General features: G+C 35.4%; 1 protein-coding gene and 1 pseudogene across 5 annotated transcripts in view; one reads left to right on the plus strand and one right to left on the minus strand.

Moving 5' to 3' along the window:
* Positions 1 to 15,825, plus strand: part of COL14A1 (collagen type XIV alpha 1 chain) — a 212,804-nt gene that overhangs the window by 137,935 nt on the left and 59,044 nt on the right. For all 5 annotated transcript variants that reach the window (XM_058564860.1, XM_058564862.1, XM_058564863.1 and 2 more), the window contains exons 34-36: positions 430 to 588; positions 8,668 to 8,745; positions 11,271 to 11,357. In XM_058564860.1, the coding sequence (XP_058420843.1) occupies positions 430 to 588; positions 8,668 to 8,745; positions 11,271 to 11,357 (324 nt within the window). The remainder of the gene's footprint in view (positions 1 to 429; positions 589 to 8,667; positions 8,746 to 11,270; positions 11,358 to 15,825) is intronic.
* LOC131419748 (U2 spliceosomal RNA) lies at positions 15,496 to 15,606 on the minus strand (annotated as a pseudogene).

Genomic DNA, 15,825 nt, shown 5'->3' on the forward strand with positions numbered 1-15,825 from the left:
TATCAAAGTGTGGTCTGCCAACCACTGGAAGTACCTTAGATAATTTTTGCTCGTAAATCAATCAGAAGTTTTTTATTTTAATATTTTCGGATTTATTTTAATGTACCTTCAGAAAAGACACAACTAGAGCAACAAATCTGTGATTTCAAAATGTTACTGCTTTAGAGGAAGGCTAGATTTTAAAAAGTGAATCCTTTCAAAGTCACTTTAAAGAAAAGTATTAATTAAATACAAATAGAGACGCTACCTGAATGTGAGACAATCACGCAGGTGGTAAAAATAGAACCTTTCTCCTCTAGCAAAACGCATTGTGACAGAATCCCTTCTCTTCTCTTTCATACTTTTTAGTGATGAATCATGCAATTATGTAAATTTGGTTGATATTTCTTCCTGCTTCTTACCTCCTAAAACATCTTTATTTTCACCCAGCTACACATTATTGTCAGCAAGACTTTGGCCAAAGTGGTTATTGACTGCAAGCAAGTGGGCGAGAAGGCAATAAACGCATCGGCTAATGTCACATCGGATGGTGTCGAAGTCCTAGGGAGAATGGTTAGATCAAGAGGACCAAATGGAAACTCTGTACCAGTAAGTGGATGAACAAATGAAGCTGTGTTGTTGTTATGGAAAAAAAATCTTTTAAAATATAATTATCTATTTTCCAGGGGAAAAGTCTGGTAAAAGGATGAATAGATGGATGGATGGACAGATGGATTGATGGATCAATAGATAAAACCCTCTTTAAATGAACAAAAACATACCTTCAAAGCTCCTGGCAGTATTCTTCTGCTATATTATAATAAGGAGAATGCTCCAGGAATTCGGCTAGTTTATTTTCTAAGTGTATTTTAAAATTCAAATAGTAAAATATTCATCACACGGTTTGTGGCATAAATTGTTTGTAAATGAGAATCAAAACTGTTCATGATTCTCATATATATAAGCCAATACAAATCCACACAAAATATGTGATTATTGTGTACGGGAAATTTACATAAGCCTCTCATTTGGATTAGATTTGGATATTCTAATACTAGGTTTTTGCTATTGCTAATGTGAAGTTTACCCTTTAATCGTTACTAGTTATTTAAGTGAGAAATCATCTAAGATAATACATTTTTCATCATCCAATATGGAATTTAAGATGGGAGACTTCCAATTGGCAAAGAAACCACATTCCCTTCACTCACTACCCACAAAAAAGAATAGTGTACACAAGCTTTTGTTTTAACACTCTGTGTTCACAGCTAATTAGCAACATTCTCTAATTTGAGCCATTCTATAATTAGAACAAATTAGCCTGGAGGGCACTTATTCTTGTAAACAATTCCAATTATTCTAATCTACATTTGTCTTCTATGTGACAGAAAAATCAAGTTAATTATGAATCACTGTTATTGTCTTGCAATTTCATAGATCTGGAGAATTAGCCAGCTGTATGGAACTTTAGAAAGATTTGGTGGTTCTCAAAGTCTTTCTAAGCTGAAGATTGCTTTGTACAAATGAAATCTTCTAGTATGTCAAGTAAATAAATAAGATTAAAACAGAGCCATGCTGATTAAATGGGAGAGGGGACATGGGGTAGCAGGTATCTCCACCCGCCAATGGCCCCTAAGGGAGCTTCAAGGAGCACAGGTCTAATTCCACTATTCTAGTATAACCCATTCACTTCATACACCAGCGAACAGTCCCAGAACAGTAAAGTGATGACTTTGGGACACTTTGCTATGTCATGGCATTTCTCTTTGTGGTAACAATAGAGGTGAAATCCTTGTGTACATAGGAGGACACTGATGCTTTCACACCTTGGTAGATGTGTGCTAAGTAATTGAACACTTAGCTTTGAAGTATCTTTACAAGTACTTTTGTCCCTACTTTGCTTTGGAGAATTATGGATTAGATGTTTGGAAAGAAAGAATACTCTAAAAGCTATGGAAAGCGCTCTTGTTTTCAGTTACTGTAACAGATTTTAAGAATGTTTACATGATATTGAAGTGTTGTCTCCTCTTAAGGTGTGGTATTTCATGCTGATTAAGAAACACATCATCTTCTGCTTCTTGAAGGATACGTTTATGATAGCACACTCCAGAATTTATAAGACTCCTGAATTAGCAAACTAATGATATCTTGTATGGATAAATGGGTGTATATAGATGCATGTGTGGATGGATGAATGAATAGACTCTAATTTAAGAAAGAAAAACAATTTTAGGTGTATGAGATTCTGGGCCCAAATCACTTAGTATTATTATTATTTTTTTATTTTAGAAAGAATGCACATAAAATCCCTGACAATTAGTAGGTATTCAATGAAGAGCAGCTATTACTATTGAAGGATGTCAATAATACTTTCTCTATCTCAACTTTTCTAAACCTCTAGTACTTGTTTAACGCTTGATTATTTGTAGTCATATATTATTTTCTTGCTTTTTCATATATCTGCATTTCACCTCTCTAGCCAGAGTATAAATCTCTCAAAATAGAAACTTTGGGGGCCAGCCCGGTGGCGTAGCAGTTGGGTTCACACACTCTGCTTCGGTGGCCTGGGGTTTGCAGGTTTGGATCCCGGGCTCAGACCTAGCACTGCTTATCAAGCCATGCTGTGGCAGGCGTCCCACATATAAAGTAGAGGAAGATGGCCATGGATGTTAGCCCAGGACCAATTTTCCTCAGCAAACAAAAAAGAAAGAAAGAAAAAGAAACTATGTCATAGTCTTCGTTTGCAACCACCCTCTTCCACCCCACATCACAGTATCTAATAAATGCATATGAACAGAGTGAGTTCTCAAGAAACATTGATAGAAGTTAAATAGAATATCATCTATTTGAATTGTATCATGTCTTTTCTTAAAATGTTGTTTTGCATATACTGTATTCCATGTTTGGTATTGACAACAGTCTGGTAATTTATATCATACCATCATATCATTTATATCATACCATCTCCAAATTATAATTTGTATTTTACAATTACAGTTTTATAATTACAATTACAATAATTGTATTTCAAATTATACTCTATGTAATAATTGCTCTCCAAATATATGACCGATTAAATATCAAAGAATCTATATCTGAAAGTAAAAATGCCTGTAGGTTTTAGGCCTACCAGGGGTAAATCTTTACTTTTAGCCATGAAAGAAAAGCAATTAAACAGAGCACCCTCTGTGGTAACTTTCAACCAGTAGTAGACAAAGGGGAATTTATAGAAGTCAATTTAAAGAGTTCTTTGTAAGAGTAGGAGGAAAATAGTTGTGGCTTTTGTTAGAATCTAGAAGTCTACAAAGGATTACTAAATAGATTTTCAGTCTACCCACTTATTGAAGAATTTGATTATGTTGAAATGGGTGTATTAGATTAGATCTCAAGAATGTGATTGGAAACTCAGTTGCTTTTTGGGTTATTACTTGTTTCCGTGCAAAGCAAAAGAGAAGCTTCCATCTTCGGTTTTCAATTTAGAAATCACAGATTGCTAACATCATCTTGATTGCTAACATCATCTAGACTCCAATACCCAGCAAAAGGGAATGTATAATGTGCAAGTCTGGGATTATTCCAGGAGGAATAATTACCATATGAGACAGACTAGTAGTTTATAGGTCAGCATTCCTGACAAATTCAGCAATGATTCGAAAAAGGCCAGATGATGGAAAAACTCTAAATATTCAGTCTTTAAAGAAAATACATTCTTTTTAAACCAAAGTTGAGTGGAAGAGAGATTAATGGATTTAGGGATACAGTAACTACTGCAATGAAATTACTCACATTAGTAATGAAAACAACTTGTGTTCAGCAATGCAAGATTTTATAGGCAGCGAAAGTCCCTCGTGGGACTAAACTCATAAGCAGGCTTAGCTTCGCCGTCAAAACACATGTGGGAAGAAACTTGACAACTGTGCCTCTCCTTTCTAATCTTCTTTCTCCTAAGAAGTTTCTTCTACTTTTTCTGATACCTAATAAAATTATAATTCTGCCCGTCAGAGACGATTCCAGAAAAATTTTGAACTTCTTGTATAAGATCATGTTCCTTAGTGGCTTTCTTCCACCTTTTCAAGTCTAACACATAGAATTATCCAACTGACATTTGTTTAGCCCTCTGCTGTGTAAACAAAGACAAATACAAGTTATGTTGTGAAATTTTTTTTATAATTTCATTTACTGAGTTAAAGCTTTTATGTAGGAGTCAACAGCAGACTAGTCAAGGATCCTGTAGAAACAAGTGTTTTCAGATTACAAGAGAATGATTGTGTTTTTGCATGAATTATGTCTTTTAATCCTTAAAATGATAGTAGTAGCTAATATTTATTGCAATGCCTACCATGGACGAGGCAGTATGTACTTTTCTGAGATTATCTCATTTAATCCTCCAATTACCTAAGAAGGAATACTTATATTATCTCCACTTTATAGATGCAGAAATTGAGATATGACAAAGTTAGAGAGGGATCCCTTTTCAAAAAGTGAGTAAAATGAGATATAAGACTGTATCTGACTTGCATAAGAGAGACTGATTATTATGGAACTTAAGACAGAGGAGGGAGTCTGGTCTGAACCAGTCACCTTATGCCCTGTCTGTTCACTGGTAAGTTCAAAGACTCACTATTATTTGAGTCATGACCTTGAAAGTAAATGTGATCAAAATGATCCCCCCAAAGTGTGTCTACACCCAAACACTCTAATTACTACAAGTACAACAGCTGTTAATTTTCATCTCCTAATTTAATTAGTGCCATTATGATTTTCCTTAAATTCAGTAAATTGAGAAAAAGTAAAAATACTATCTTTGATGACTGGCAAATGGTAAATGCATAATAAATCTTAGTTTTGAGATGGAGTCAATAAAAGTTAAACACCAAATTAAAAGCAGAAGATGCACTAGGTCCCCAGTAATCTTTCTCCAGTGTTCTTGTGCAATGTGAAGCTCTCTAAATGTTTGCATAAGTTCAGGTACAGCTTGACTTCAAATTATCATCTTAGTTACGTTATGCTAAAAAGAAACAAATGATAAAATCTAGTACTGAGTGGAAAGTGGAGGCAGGGGTACACTTTAATTCCCATTCACAGATCACAGTGACTCACTGCTGAGAAATATTTTAATCTTATATTCATGCTAACATCTGACCCCAAATGACTTGCCTTTTGTGGTACACCCAGAGGAAAATGTCCAATAATGGAAAACAAGCATTTGTAATTGGCTAAGTATTCCCTTGAAAGAGATTATAAAAAGTGAAAGTAGGAGACTATGCATCGTTCTCTCTTCTTTTTTTTTCAGCATAGACATATTTTTTATAATGTTGTTAGTTAAAAAGGAAAAAAGTTACAGCAGTAAAAAGGGGCTGCCTCTTGGTGTTAGTTGCTTGAAGTATAATTTATTTTTAACCACATTGTCTTGCATTTATAGGCACTTGAATTTAAGATCTTTCAACATACCATCTCTGGACTGTTTCCTATGTAATCGGTACAAATATGTGTGTCATTGCTTTTGGAATAAAAGCCAGTGGTTTTTATTTTGATCAATCCCCAGAAATGTGCCTTGGGAAAGAAGTCCCTATATAAAGGCTGAGGAATCTAAACTATTACGGATGCAGAACAATTATGAATAAATTTGTTGTACTCACACAAAAAAAGGCTACTGACTTCATCCAACTTGAGAAAGAAAAGACAGCCCACGAGCATTCCTCAAATAATGGTATTAGTTTCATTCAGCACTTAGTAGGCATTCAACCTCTGAATAAATAAAACAAGCTCATAAGAATCCCAATAACTCAATAGGGCAAAAGAAGTTTAGCCAAAGGTTTGTATGTAGATGTTATACTGTTATAGGTGATTAGGTAGTGAATATTTATTTTAAAAACTTCAAAAAAGTCTAGTGTGTACTGGGGCTAGTGAAAGGCCTTTGCTTTAAATAAATCTTTCCATTCATTAAAGTGTTTTTACACTGAGGGCTCTATTCAGAAATGGAAAATTTCTTAATGGATGAATGACTGACAGATTTAACTGACTATCTAATGCTGTCGTAATGGGACCCATTTAATAAATGTCCCCAGACAAATGGCATTATGAAGTTAAGCTGGGATATTGCATCTTAAACATTAGATCAAAGATCTGTTCACTGCAAAATGAACCACAAGAAAATGAGGTATGCTGTTCAAATCCCAAGCAGACCTCTGCTTTCAACATGTGCTTAAATGACTTAGGCTCTTTCATCCCAGGTCCTAATCTACAGAATGGGCTTGACTTTGCTGTTATCATACCTCACAGTGGTGATCTGAGGATTATATGATACAGGTAAAGTCCTTAGGATAGGGCCTGGTACCTAGTAGATTTTCAATAAATATTCACTGCTGCTGTTGCGATTTGCTAAAATGCTTCTCAACCAAAACGTGAAACAGATATTGTCATGGAAACAAACTACTGTTCTATTTCTGTCCTCAATACTCTATCACATTCATTTTGATTTTACTCTTTTGGCCTTTGTATTATATACTCCTGGACCTTAAAGAATTCAATTATGAAAGGGCTGTACATGTTACATTAAAATGATATTTTATGGCCGGCCCCATGGCTTAGCGGTTAAGTGTGCGTGCTCCGCTACTGGTGGCCCGGGTTGGGATCCCGGGCGCACACCGACGCGCTGCTTCTCCGGCCATGCTGGGGCCACCTCCCACATACAGCAACTAGAAGGATGTGCAACTATGACATACAACTATCTACCGGGGCTTTAGGGGAAAAAAAAAAGGAGGAGGGCAGGCAATAGATGTTATCTCAGAGCCGGTCTTTCTCAGCAAAAACAGGAGGATTAGCATGGATGTTAGCTCAAGGCTGATCTTCCTCAAAAAAAAAAAAAAAAAGATATTTTGTTATTTATGATAAATATATTCCAGGCACTGTTCTCAATATTTCCCTATATTGACTCATTTTATTGTTATAGCTACTATTATTACACTAATAAGTAGCGACTATTATTATACAAATTTTACAGATGAGGAAACTTGAGACTCCAGCACATTAAATAATTTGTTCCAAATGACTTAGCTTGTGAGTGGAGGACTCAAGAATTACACCCAGGCAGTCTCTATCCGTAGCCTCTTAACCCCTGTGCTCCTTGAAATATTTTTGTTGCTATTGTTGTTGTTCATGAAAATCAGCAGCCATGTTCTTTAAAAATGTTTTAATTTTAAAGCCTAATTTTTAAGTGATAATTTGGTCATATGGTTGCCTTGCCCAGACTCAGATATCATACTCTTTGGGGAAAAAAAAATGTTTTAATCTGGAAAAAAACAAAGGACAGTGAGTGATGCATGTATTTCTTCAAACAACACAATAGTTGTATACAGAAGCAAGAAAACACGATGCCTTAATTCATGATCTGCTTTCAAAATTTATGGGTTATTTTATTAATCTTGCAAAACCCACTTGAGGAAAGATGTTTGCAGCAAGGCACAATTCTTCTTTGGTATAACATGAGAAAACCTGACTTGATTCTCTTTACTGTCAGATAGGGTGAGCCCTTTTGTGATACTGTATGCGTTGCTAGTAACCTGTTTCAGTAGTACTATCTACTTCGGAATTCTCATTTTCAGCCAGGGGACCCTTGACAGGAGTGAATAGTATTCCTTGGGAAAAAATAAAGCACCAAAAGTTTCTAGCTCTTGCTGAAAACAACACTTGCTGAAACCAGTTTGCAGATTTAAAATGAAAAAAACTTTATCCTTCTCCCAGCTCTGTAATCCTTGATGCTTTCAATATTTGAAAAAAAATAGGAAGAAATATAGTATTAGAAATGATTAGGTCATGAAATTAGTGTTAGCCCTTAATATATTATAATGATGTTTCTGTTTATTTCAAAATTTGAGTTGAGTTGTTGCCAATGTACATGAGTAGAATAAGACTAAATATTTTTGGCATGATCAATGGCTTAAATAAAAATACACTTGGCAGAGATTCTCACAATCCCATATGTGAATTTGTCATGACACTTACCACACTGTAAACAGTATTCGTGTGCCTGTCTCTCACTCCCTTTAAGATCTTTGAGGAAAGGATTCTGGTTTTGTTCATTTTCATATCCTAAAGGTCTACATAGTATCTGGCTTGTATTATGCACTAAAGAAAAATTTGCTGAATGTATGCATAAATGATTGATGCCAAACTTAATTCGACAAGCTTTGTGAATATCTACTACATGCTACATATTATGATGGGGGACACAAAGATGAATAAGTGGTTCTCTGTGCCTTAAAGAGCTCACTGTCTAAGGAGGAGATAATACAAATAAGTGTATGTGGTAGATGTGCTGTAAAAGAGACACATGGAGTGCTGTGGGATTACAGAAGCACCTGGAGAAACTGTGAGGGGCAGTGCAGGGAAGGTTTCAACAGAGGTGCTAAGTTTCTTTAGGTAGAGATGGGAGGGGGAGGTTGGGATAAATAAGGGAGTTTGGATGGTGGATGGAGTAAATGTAGACAAAATCTTAAATCACTGTGTGTTTGAGGAACAAAATTAGTTTGATATTGTTGGAATGACTTTTTAATTTATTTACTGTAATCTTATGTTATAAATGTATTGGTGTTCTATTATGTGATATATAATATGAAGTCGTTTAATTATAAACACAATGTATCTCTATATCTTTTACTGAATGACAATTTTCTTTTTGAATTGCAGTTCCAGTTACAAATGTTTGATATCATTTGTTCCACATCGTGGGCCAATAGAGACAAGTGCTGTGAACTTCCAGGCCTGGTAAGAATTCTTTCATTACTTGGTCTGTTCTTTATTGAAATTTTCTATAGTTATATTTAATTTTCTCTGGAAATCAAGTGCTATTTTGCAAGATTTATATCAGACATAATTCATTGTGATGCTAATGAAAATTAAAAAGAGGTTAAGAAGCAGGCATGTCTGAAATCAGCAGGACACACTGACATACGCAGTGGGAACCACACAGCTCCAGGGGGTGCCGTTGTCCACATGTCCCCAAAGTTCCTGGCTCATGAAGCCTTTACTGTTGAGATAGTTTTTTTCATAGCACCCCTAAGCCAAAAGAAATACCTAACAATTTCACACATGAAGTAATTATGTCCAAACATCTTAATAAGTGTTTATGTCCTAACAACTCAGTAGCCATAAGAAAAAATAATACACATAAATTGAAAAAAAATATATTATTTTATTCTTTAATAACCACAATTACTTACTAACGGGATGTGTGTGCCTATTGAGAATACACAATTTCTCCTATCTTGGAATCTGATTGGATGTCACCATCCTCACTTCTTTTTCTACAATGATTTTTCCCATGGTACTTGCTTTCCATTGCAGCGACTGCCAGAAATCCAGTTTTGCAAATATATGACATCATCAAAAAAAGTATTTTAAAATCTAATGTTGAAACTGTGAACTACCTTGATCTAGTTGTTCATACAAAATCCAATGGGGGCCAAATATTGTTGATTCTCTTGAGTTTTTAAAACATTCACAGTGCCTCTGTGAATTTGCTGTGGTGCCCCAGGGCATCTTGGCACACAGTTTTGGAATTGTAGTCATAATCTATGTAACCTATGTGATGCTACTAGAAAACCAAACCTTTTCTCATTATTAAAAACAAGTGTAATTCACGGTGGTATACCTGTATATATAAAAACGGATTCATATCTTAGGATCCTTAGGGCCAGTGAGCTGAAATAGATGAACCTGTCGTGGTTGCACAGTACATGTCTTCATAATTAAACCTGGAGAATGGACATGGAGAAACCTTCATAAAGTCTAAGAGATTTGCCTTTTTAAGATCTTACACCAGATCAAATCATCTATTGCAGGCAGTAAATTCATGGTGACTGTGTTTGAGAAAGAAATAACTTACTCTTTTTTCATCAAAATAAATTTCACAGTAAACTCTGGTGAGGAATTAAATCAATGACACTGTAATGTTATGCTTACGTGCAGGTAGATCGGAAATCAGAAGGGGAAACACACAGAGTCCTTTGCTGTATCAAGCAAAATGTGATCATCACTTCTAGGAAGGACCCAGGCCTTATCAGAGTTTTTCTTTTCATTTCTATCACTGAAGATGTGTAAATTCCATAGTAGGAAGGCAAGGACGGAGACATAGTCAACAGCAATGGCAAAACCATTACTGAGTCTCTGGTCACAGGAGGCCTGCTGTCAGCCTTATTTGGGGGATCTTTCAGGATGCTTAAGTTTGAACTTCATAGCTGCCCCGATATCAGATGTGTTAGCAGGGGTTTTTCCTGTAATGAGCTGAAAGCTTTAACTATTGTCCAACATTTACAGAAAAGCATGTACAGTACATACAGGCCCTTTGCTCAGCCTTTTTTGGGTTTCCGTTGTGAATATTTTAGAGACTGAGATTATTTTCAACTTAATAATTTAATTATCATCCGTGCTCCATCCGCTCTAACTTTCCTTTCCCCCAAAGTCTTAAATAATGAAGCTCATTTTCTGTTTATCCAAAGAGACTGAGGAACCCTATGAAGTTCTACAGTTTCTTATCCCAGTGCAGACTTCTTTTTGGCTACTACTTCGAATGGGATACTCACAGATTGTTCACTAGCTGTTAGCAGGTGCTCTGTCTTCCTCTACACTCCAGCAACTCATTCAGATATATGCAGCCTGACATTCACAATCTATCTTGTAATGTCACATAACAACGGAATTCCCCAAGAGGAGAAAAATGGCCTCCTATCCCAAAGCTTTAGATTGATGATGTCATGTTTTTCTTATTTTCAGCCATAGAATGTAAGCAGTAAAAATTGTTAAGAGGAAACTGATGATGCCTTTAAGCACTGTTTTTATTTTGTTTTGTTTGTTTGCTTTAGTATAGATGCAGTTATTTTGATTGACTTTTCCAACAAGTTTTCTTTTATCCTTTGAAATGGAAAAAATATTGTAACACAAAGAAAGTTTTCAGGACCTTTAGTTCATAGAAAACTACTACTTCGCTGAGTTAAATAGTAACCAGGATTCCTTTGTATCCACTTCTGCCTTTCTTTCTTCACCTAAATTCCCAAGCTGGTTTTGTCAACATCCTTTGATAATGATGAGTATCAATGACTCACTAGACAACCATTCATTTTTCTTTAAAGAAAAGATTTTGTGGTCAAGAGAAAATATTCTCTGGCTTTCTAGACTAATACTCACTTAAAAACTTTTTAAAAGTGTTTTAAATCGAAGTGTTTTCTTTGAGTCCATAAAGCCATTTGTATGGATGGTCTTGTTAACAGTTATGCTATTTTTTTTCTCCCCAGAGGGACGAGGAGACCTGCCCAGAGCTTCCACATTCCTGCTCCTGTTCTGAAATCAGTAAAGGGGCTCTGGGACCAGCAGGCCCACCAGTAAGTCTTGCCTCGTTTGGGCTTAAATGTTCTTTAATATTTATAGCTATCACTTGTTGCTTGTCTAATATCTGCTCACCACTGTGCTAAACACTTATATGCTTAATCCTATGAGCAAACTGAAGCAAAGAGATGTTAAGTAACTTGCCTGAAGAACACAGCTTGGAGGAGCTGCTCTTCAAGATCAGGTCCTGTGTCTCCGATAGGTGGCGCTCCTATAGGTGATACTATGCCATACTATCTCTCACATTGCTATATATTCAAAATCTTCCCTTTAGATTCCTGGGGTTGATTTTCAGTGTGACTGTTCCAAACATTGGCCCTCTACTTCAACCTGCAAGATTTGCATACCTTCCCTTGGCCCATTCCATGGCCCATGGCCCATACATGCCAAAATTTACATGTAAAGGGAGGATTTTGAATTCACTAGGAAAAGTACCCCATCTGAGCATGAAGTTCTGCACCACTAACTGGAACTTCCTAGAGAAAAGAAGAGAGAAAGAGAGAGAGAGAAGGAAGGAAGGGAGGGAGGGAGGGAGGAAGGAAAAATGGAGGGAAGAAGGATGGGGGAGGGAAAGAAAACATGTTTGTAAAATATAAAATGTATATAATTACACTATCTGGGTCTCTGAATTTACCATGATAAATCCTTTGTAATATGTTTAAATGCTTTATCAGTATTTCTTTAAGACAAGTATGATATAGCTGGTCTGTGGTTAGGAAATGGCAAATGTATCAAGGCAGAAAGGTGCAGAAAGAAGATGCACAAGCAAATAAAGAAATCTAGACCTTGCAGGAGGAATATTCTGATGCCCAACCAGTCTTTGCTTGTTGGCTTGCCAGAGGCAGCCAAGCTCATTCAGCATGCGTGCAGTAGATGACCCACGCTGACAGCTGGCTTCAGTGTCAGAGTTCACTCCAGGTTGGCCCTACCAACATGATTTTCCTTCATTTCTGTACCGCATTTCCTGATCTGAACAAAAAGGAAGAGAACCTGCTGAATGTATCTGAAATACATGCCAGCAGTTTCTCCTTTGTCTTTGGCACACAGAACATTCTTTCAAACTCTGAATATAGAACCCAAATACTTTTTTTTTTTTTTAAACAAAAGACTCTTAATCCTGAAGAAGCAAGTGTGCAGTAATGGTAAAAACATTAAATTTAACTCCTTAGACAAGGGAAGTCACTGAACCATTGTGGCGAACCTCCATTTCCTCATATATAAAACAGCACCCACCCCATTAAGTGGTATTGTGAGGAATACATAAGGTAATGTGTATACAAGTATTCTGTGCATTATAAAACTTGAATCAAATGTAAGGAGTTGTCTAGTTTAATCTGAGAATTGAAAACAAAGATTTATTTTCAACTGTGTGCAGCTTGCTTTTTTTCACCCAAAAGTATGTCTTTGAACTTTATCAAGGTTAATGAGCATTGTTTAGTTTATTTATTGTACTTGCTGTAAGGTATTCCATTACGTAAACTACAGTTTATTGACCCATTACTGTGCAGTATTTCCCTACTACAAACATTGCTACTGTGAACATCCTTTGTATGTCTCTTGTCAAACATGAGTGAGTGCTCTAGAAATAACACTGAGAATCAGATTTGTGGGATAATAAGGAAGGTACGTCTTCAATTTCATGAAGAAACCACAAATTGCTCTTCAAGGTGGTTGTACCAATGTCCTCTCCCACAAACTCTGAGTAAGAGATCTGGCTTCTCTGCATCTCACCAGCTCTGTCTGATGTTGCCAGATATGAGAGTGTTTGTTTATCTGATGACTGCAAAACCCTATGTCATTGTTATTTTAAATATGACTTTCCCTCTCTGCTAATGACATTGGGCCCTTTTTCATTTGTTTGTAAGCCATTTGGATTTCTTCCTGTGTAAATACCTGTTTATAAACTTTGCTGGGTTTTTGTTGTGCAAGTTTTTTTCTTGTTGATTTGTAGGTGGTTTTATGTATTCTAGACACTAATCCTTATTAATGATGTGATTCGCAAATATCTTTTCCTGGTCTGTGGCTTGCTTGTTGTTTATGGGAATTTATATTGTATAGAAATTTTAATTCTGATGTAGTTAAATTTAATATTTCTGTGAGCTATCATTTATATTTTTCTTTATTCCTTCTTTTAGCCCTGATTTACTTAGAAGTGTCTTTTTATTTTTATTAAAAACGTTTTTTATTGAGGTATAATAAGCATACATTATATTAGTTTCAGGTGTACAACATAATGATTCGATATTTGTATATATAGCAAAATGATCACCACAGTAAGTCTAGTTAACATCTGTCACCACAGATAGTTACAGAATTGTTTTTTCTTGTGATGAGAACTTTTATGATTTACTCTCTTAGCAACTTTCAAATATGCAGCACAGTATTATTAACTATAGTTGCCGTGCAACTATGTACATTACATATATGTGACCTACTTATTTTATAACTGGAAGTTTGTACCTTTTGACTCCCTTCATCCATTTTACCTACCCTACATCTCCTGCCTCTGACAACCACTAATCTATTCTCTCTATGAGCTTGTTTTTTCTTTTTTTTTTATAGTCCACGTATAAGTGAGATCATACGGTATTTGTCTTTGTCTGATTTATTTCACTTAGCATAATGTCCCCAAAGTCCGTCCATGTTGTCACAAATGGCAAGATTTCATTCTTTTTTGTAGCTGAATAATATTCCATTGTGTTTATACACCACATTTTCTTTATTCATTGACTCATCGATGGACACTTAAGTTGTTTCTATATCTTGTCTATTGTAAATAATGCTGCAATGAACATAGGGCTGTATATATCTCTCCAAGGTAGTGTTTTCATTTTCTTCAGATAAATACCCAGAAGTGAGATTGCTGAATCACCTGGTAGTTCTATTTTAATTTTTGAGGAACCTCCATACTGTTTTCCATAGTGGTTGTACCAGTTTACATTCCCTCCTACAGTGCACAAGGGTTCCCTTTTCTCCACAAAGTGTCTTTTTAAATTTCCAATCATATATGTGATTTTTGTTATCTTTTCTTTATTGACATGTTAATTTTATTGCACTTGATTAGGGAAGACAGTCTGTATGGTACCAATTCTTTGACATTTTTTGATATTTGCTTTGTGGCCTTTTGTCAAGTTGTACAGATGTTCCATGTATGCTTTAGAAGAAAGTGTGTTCTCTAATTGTGGAGTTCAGATTTCTATATGTAAATACCCAGTAATCAAATTGTTAATTGTGTTGTTGACATCTTCTTTATCTGTACTAATTCTTTATCTTTTAATTACTGAGAAAGATGTTTAAAATCTTCTCCTCCAATTGTCAATTTGTCAAATTCTCTTTGTAATTCTGCATTATATATCCTGAGATTGTATTATAATGTGCAAAAAAAAAAAATAAAAGCATTATCTTACTAGTGACTTGCTATGTCAATATTTCTCTTTTGGATTATTTTCTTGGTATATATTTTCTTCATCCTTTTAGTTTCAGCCTTTCCATGACTTATATTTTAGATGTGTCTCTTTAAACAGCATATGCCTGGATTTTGTTTTTAATCAGACTTTACAAGTTTTGTTTTTAGTCCTTTTTTATTGTTTGTGATAATTGACCTACTTGGGTTTACATTTCTATATCCATTACCTTAATCTTTGCTTTCTATTTGTCCCACATAATATATGTGGCTTTCTTGGTATATTGAGGTTTTATTTATCTATTCGCACTTTTTGGCTTTTTGCTTTTATTCTGTCTTTTCTTTTCCCCTCCACTAGTTTGGAAATTATATTCTCTATGACTATTGTTTGTTTTTTTTTTTTTTTGGTGAGGAAGATTGTCCCTGAGCTAACATCTGTGCCCATCTTCCTCTATTTTGTATGTGGGACTCTGCCACAGAATGGCTTGATGAGTGGTGTGTAGATCTGCGCCTGGGATCCAAACCTGCAAACCCCCGGCCGCCGAAGCCGAGGGCACAAACTTAGCCACTATGCCACCGGGCCAGCCCCCTCTGTATCTGTTCTTTTAAGAGTTAACTTCTTTTCTGTAGACATATCTAGCTTGACAAAGTCTAAAAACAATCAAGATTTCTCCCCTTCTTTCAACCAACATGATATTCTTGGAATTCTTTTCTCTTGGATCATCCTTTTTATAATTTATGTGCTGTTGCTATCCAGTATTTTAGTACTTTTTTAACATCACAAATTAAACTGATAAGAACAGATACTACACTTGATCTGAGCCAAAAGGCTGAGAAGCAATAATAATATCACAAATTAGATATTTTGTTATTATTACTTGTTATAAATTAATGCGTTAAGATTTGCCTACATATTTGCTATTTCTTTGCTCACCATGTCTTCTGGGATCATTTTTATTTTTCCTAAAGTACATCCTTTGGATGTTCCTTTAATGAGAAACTATCGGTAGTAAATTTTCAGTTTTTGTGCATCTGAAAATGCTTTTATTTCCCATGTTATC

Source organism: Diceros bicornis, chromosome 21, assembly GCF_020826845.1.
Source record: "Diceros bicornis minor isolate mBicDic1 chromosome 21, mDicBic1.mat.cur, whole genome shotgun sequence".
Classification (NCBI taxonomy): domain Eukaryota; kingdom Metazoa; phylum Chordata; class Mammalia; order Perissodactyla; family Rhinocerotidae; genus Diceros; species Diceros bicornis.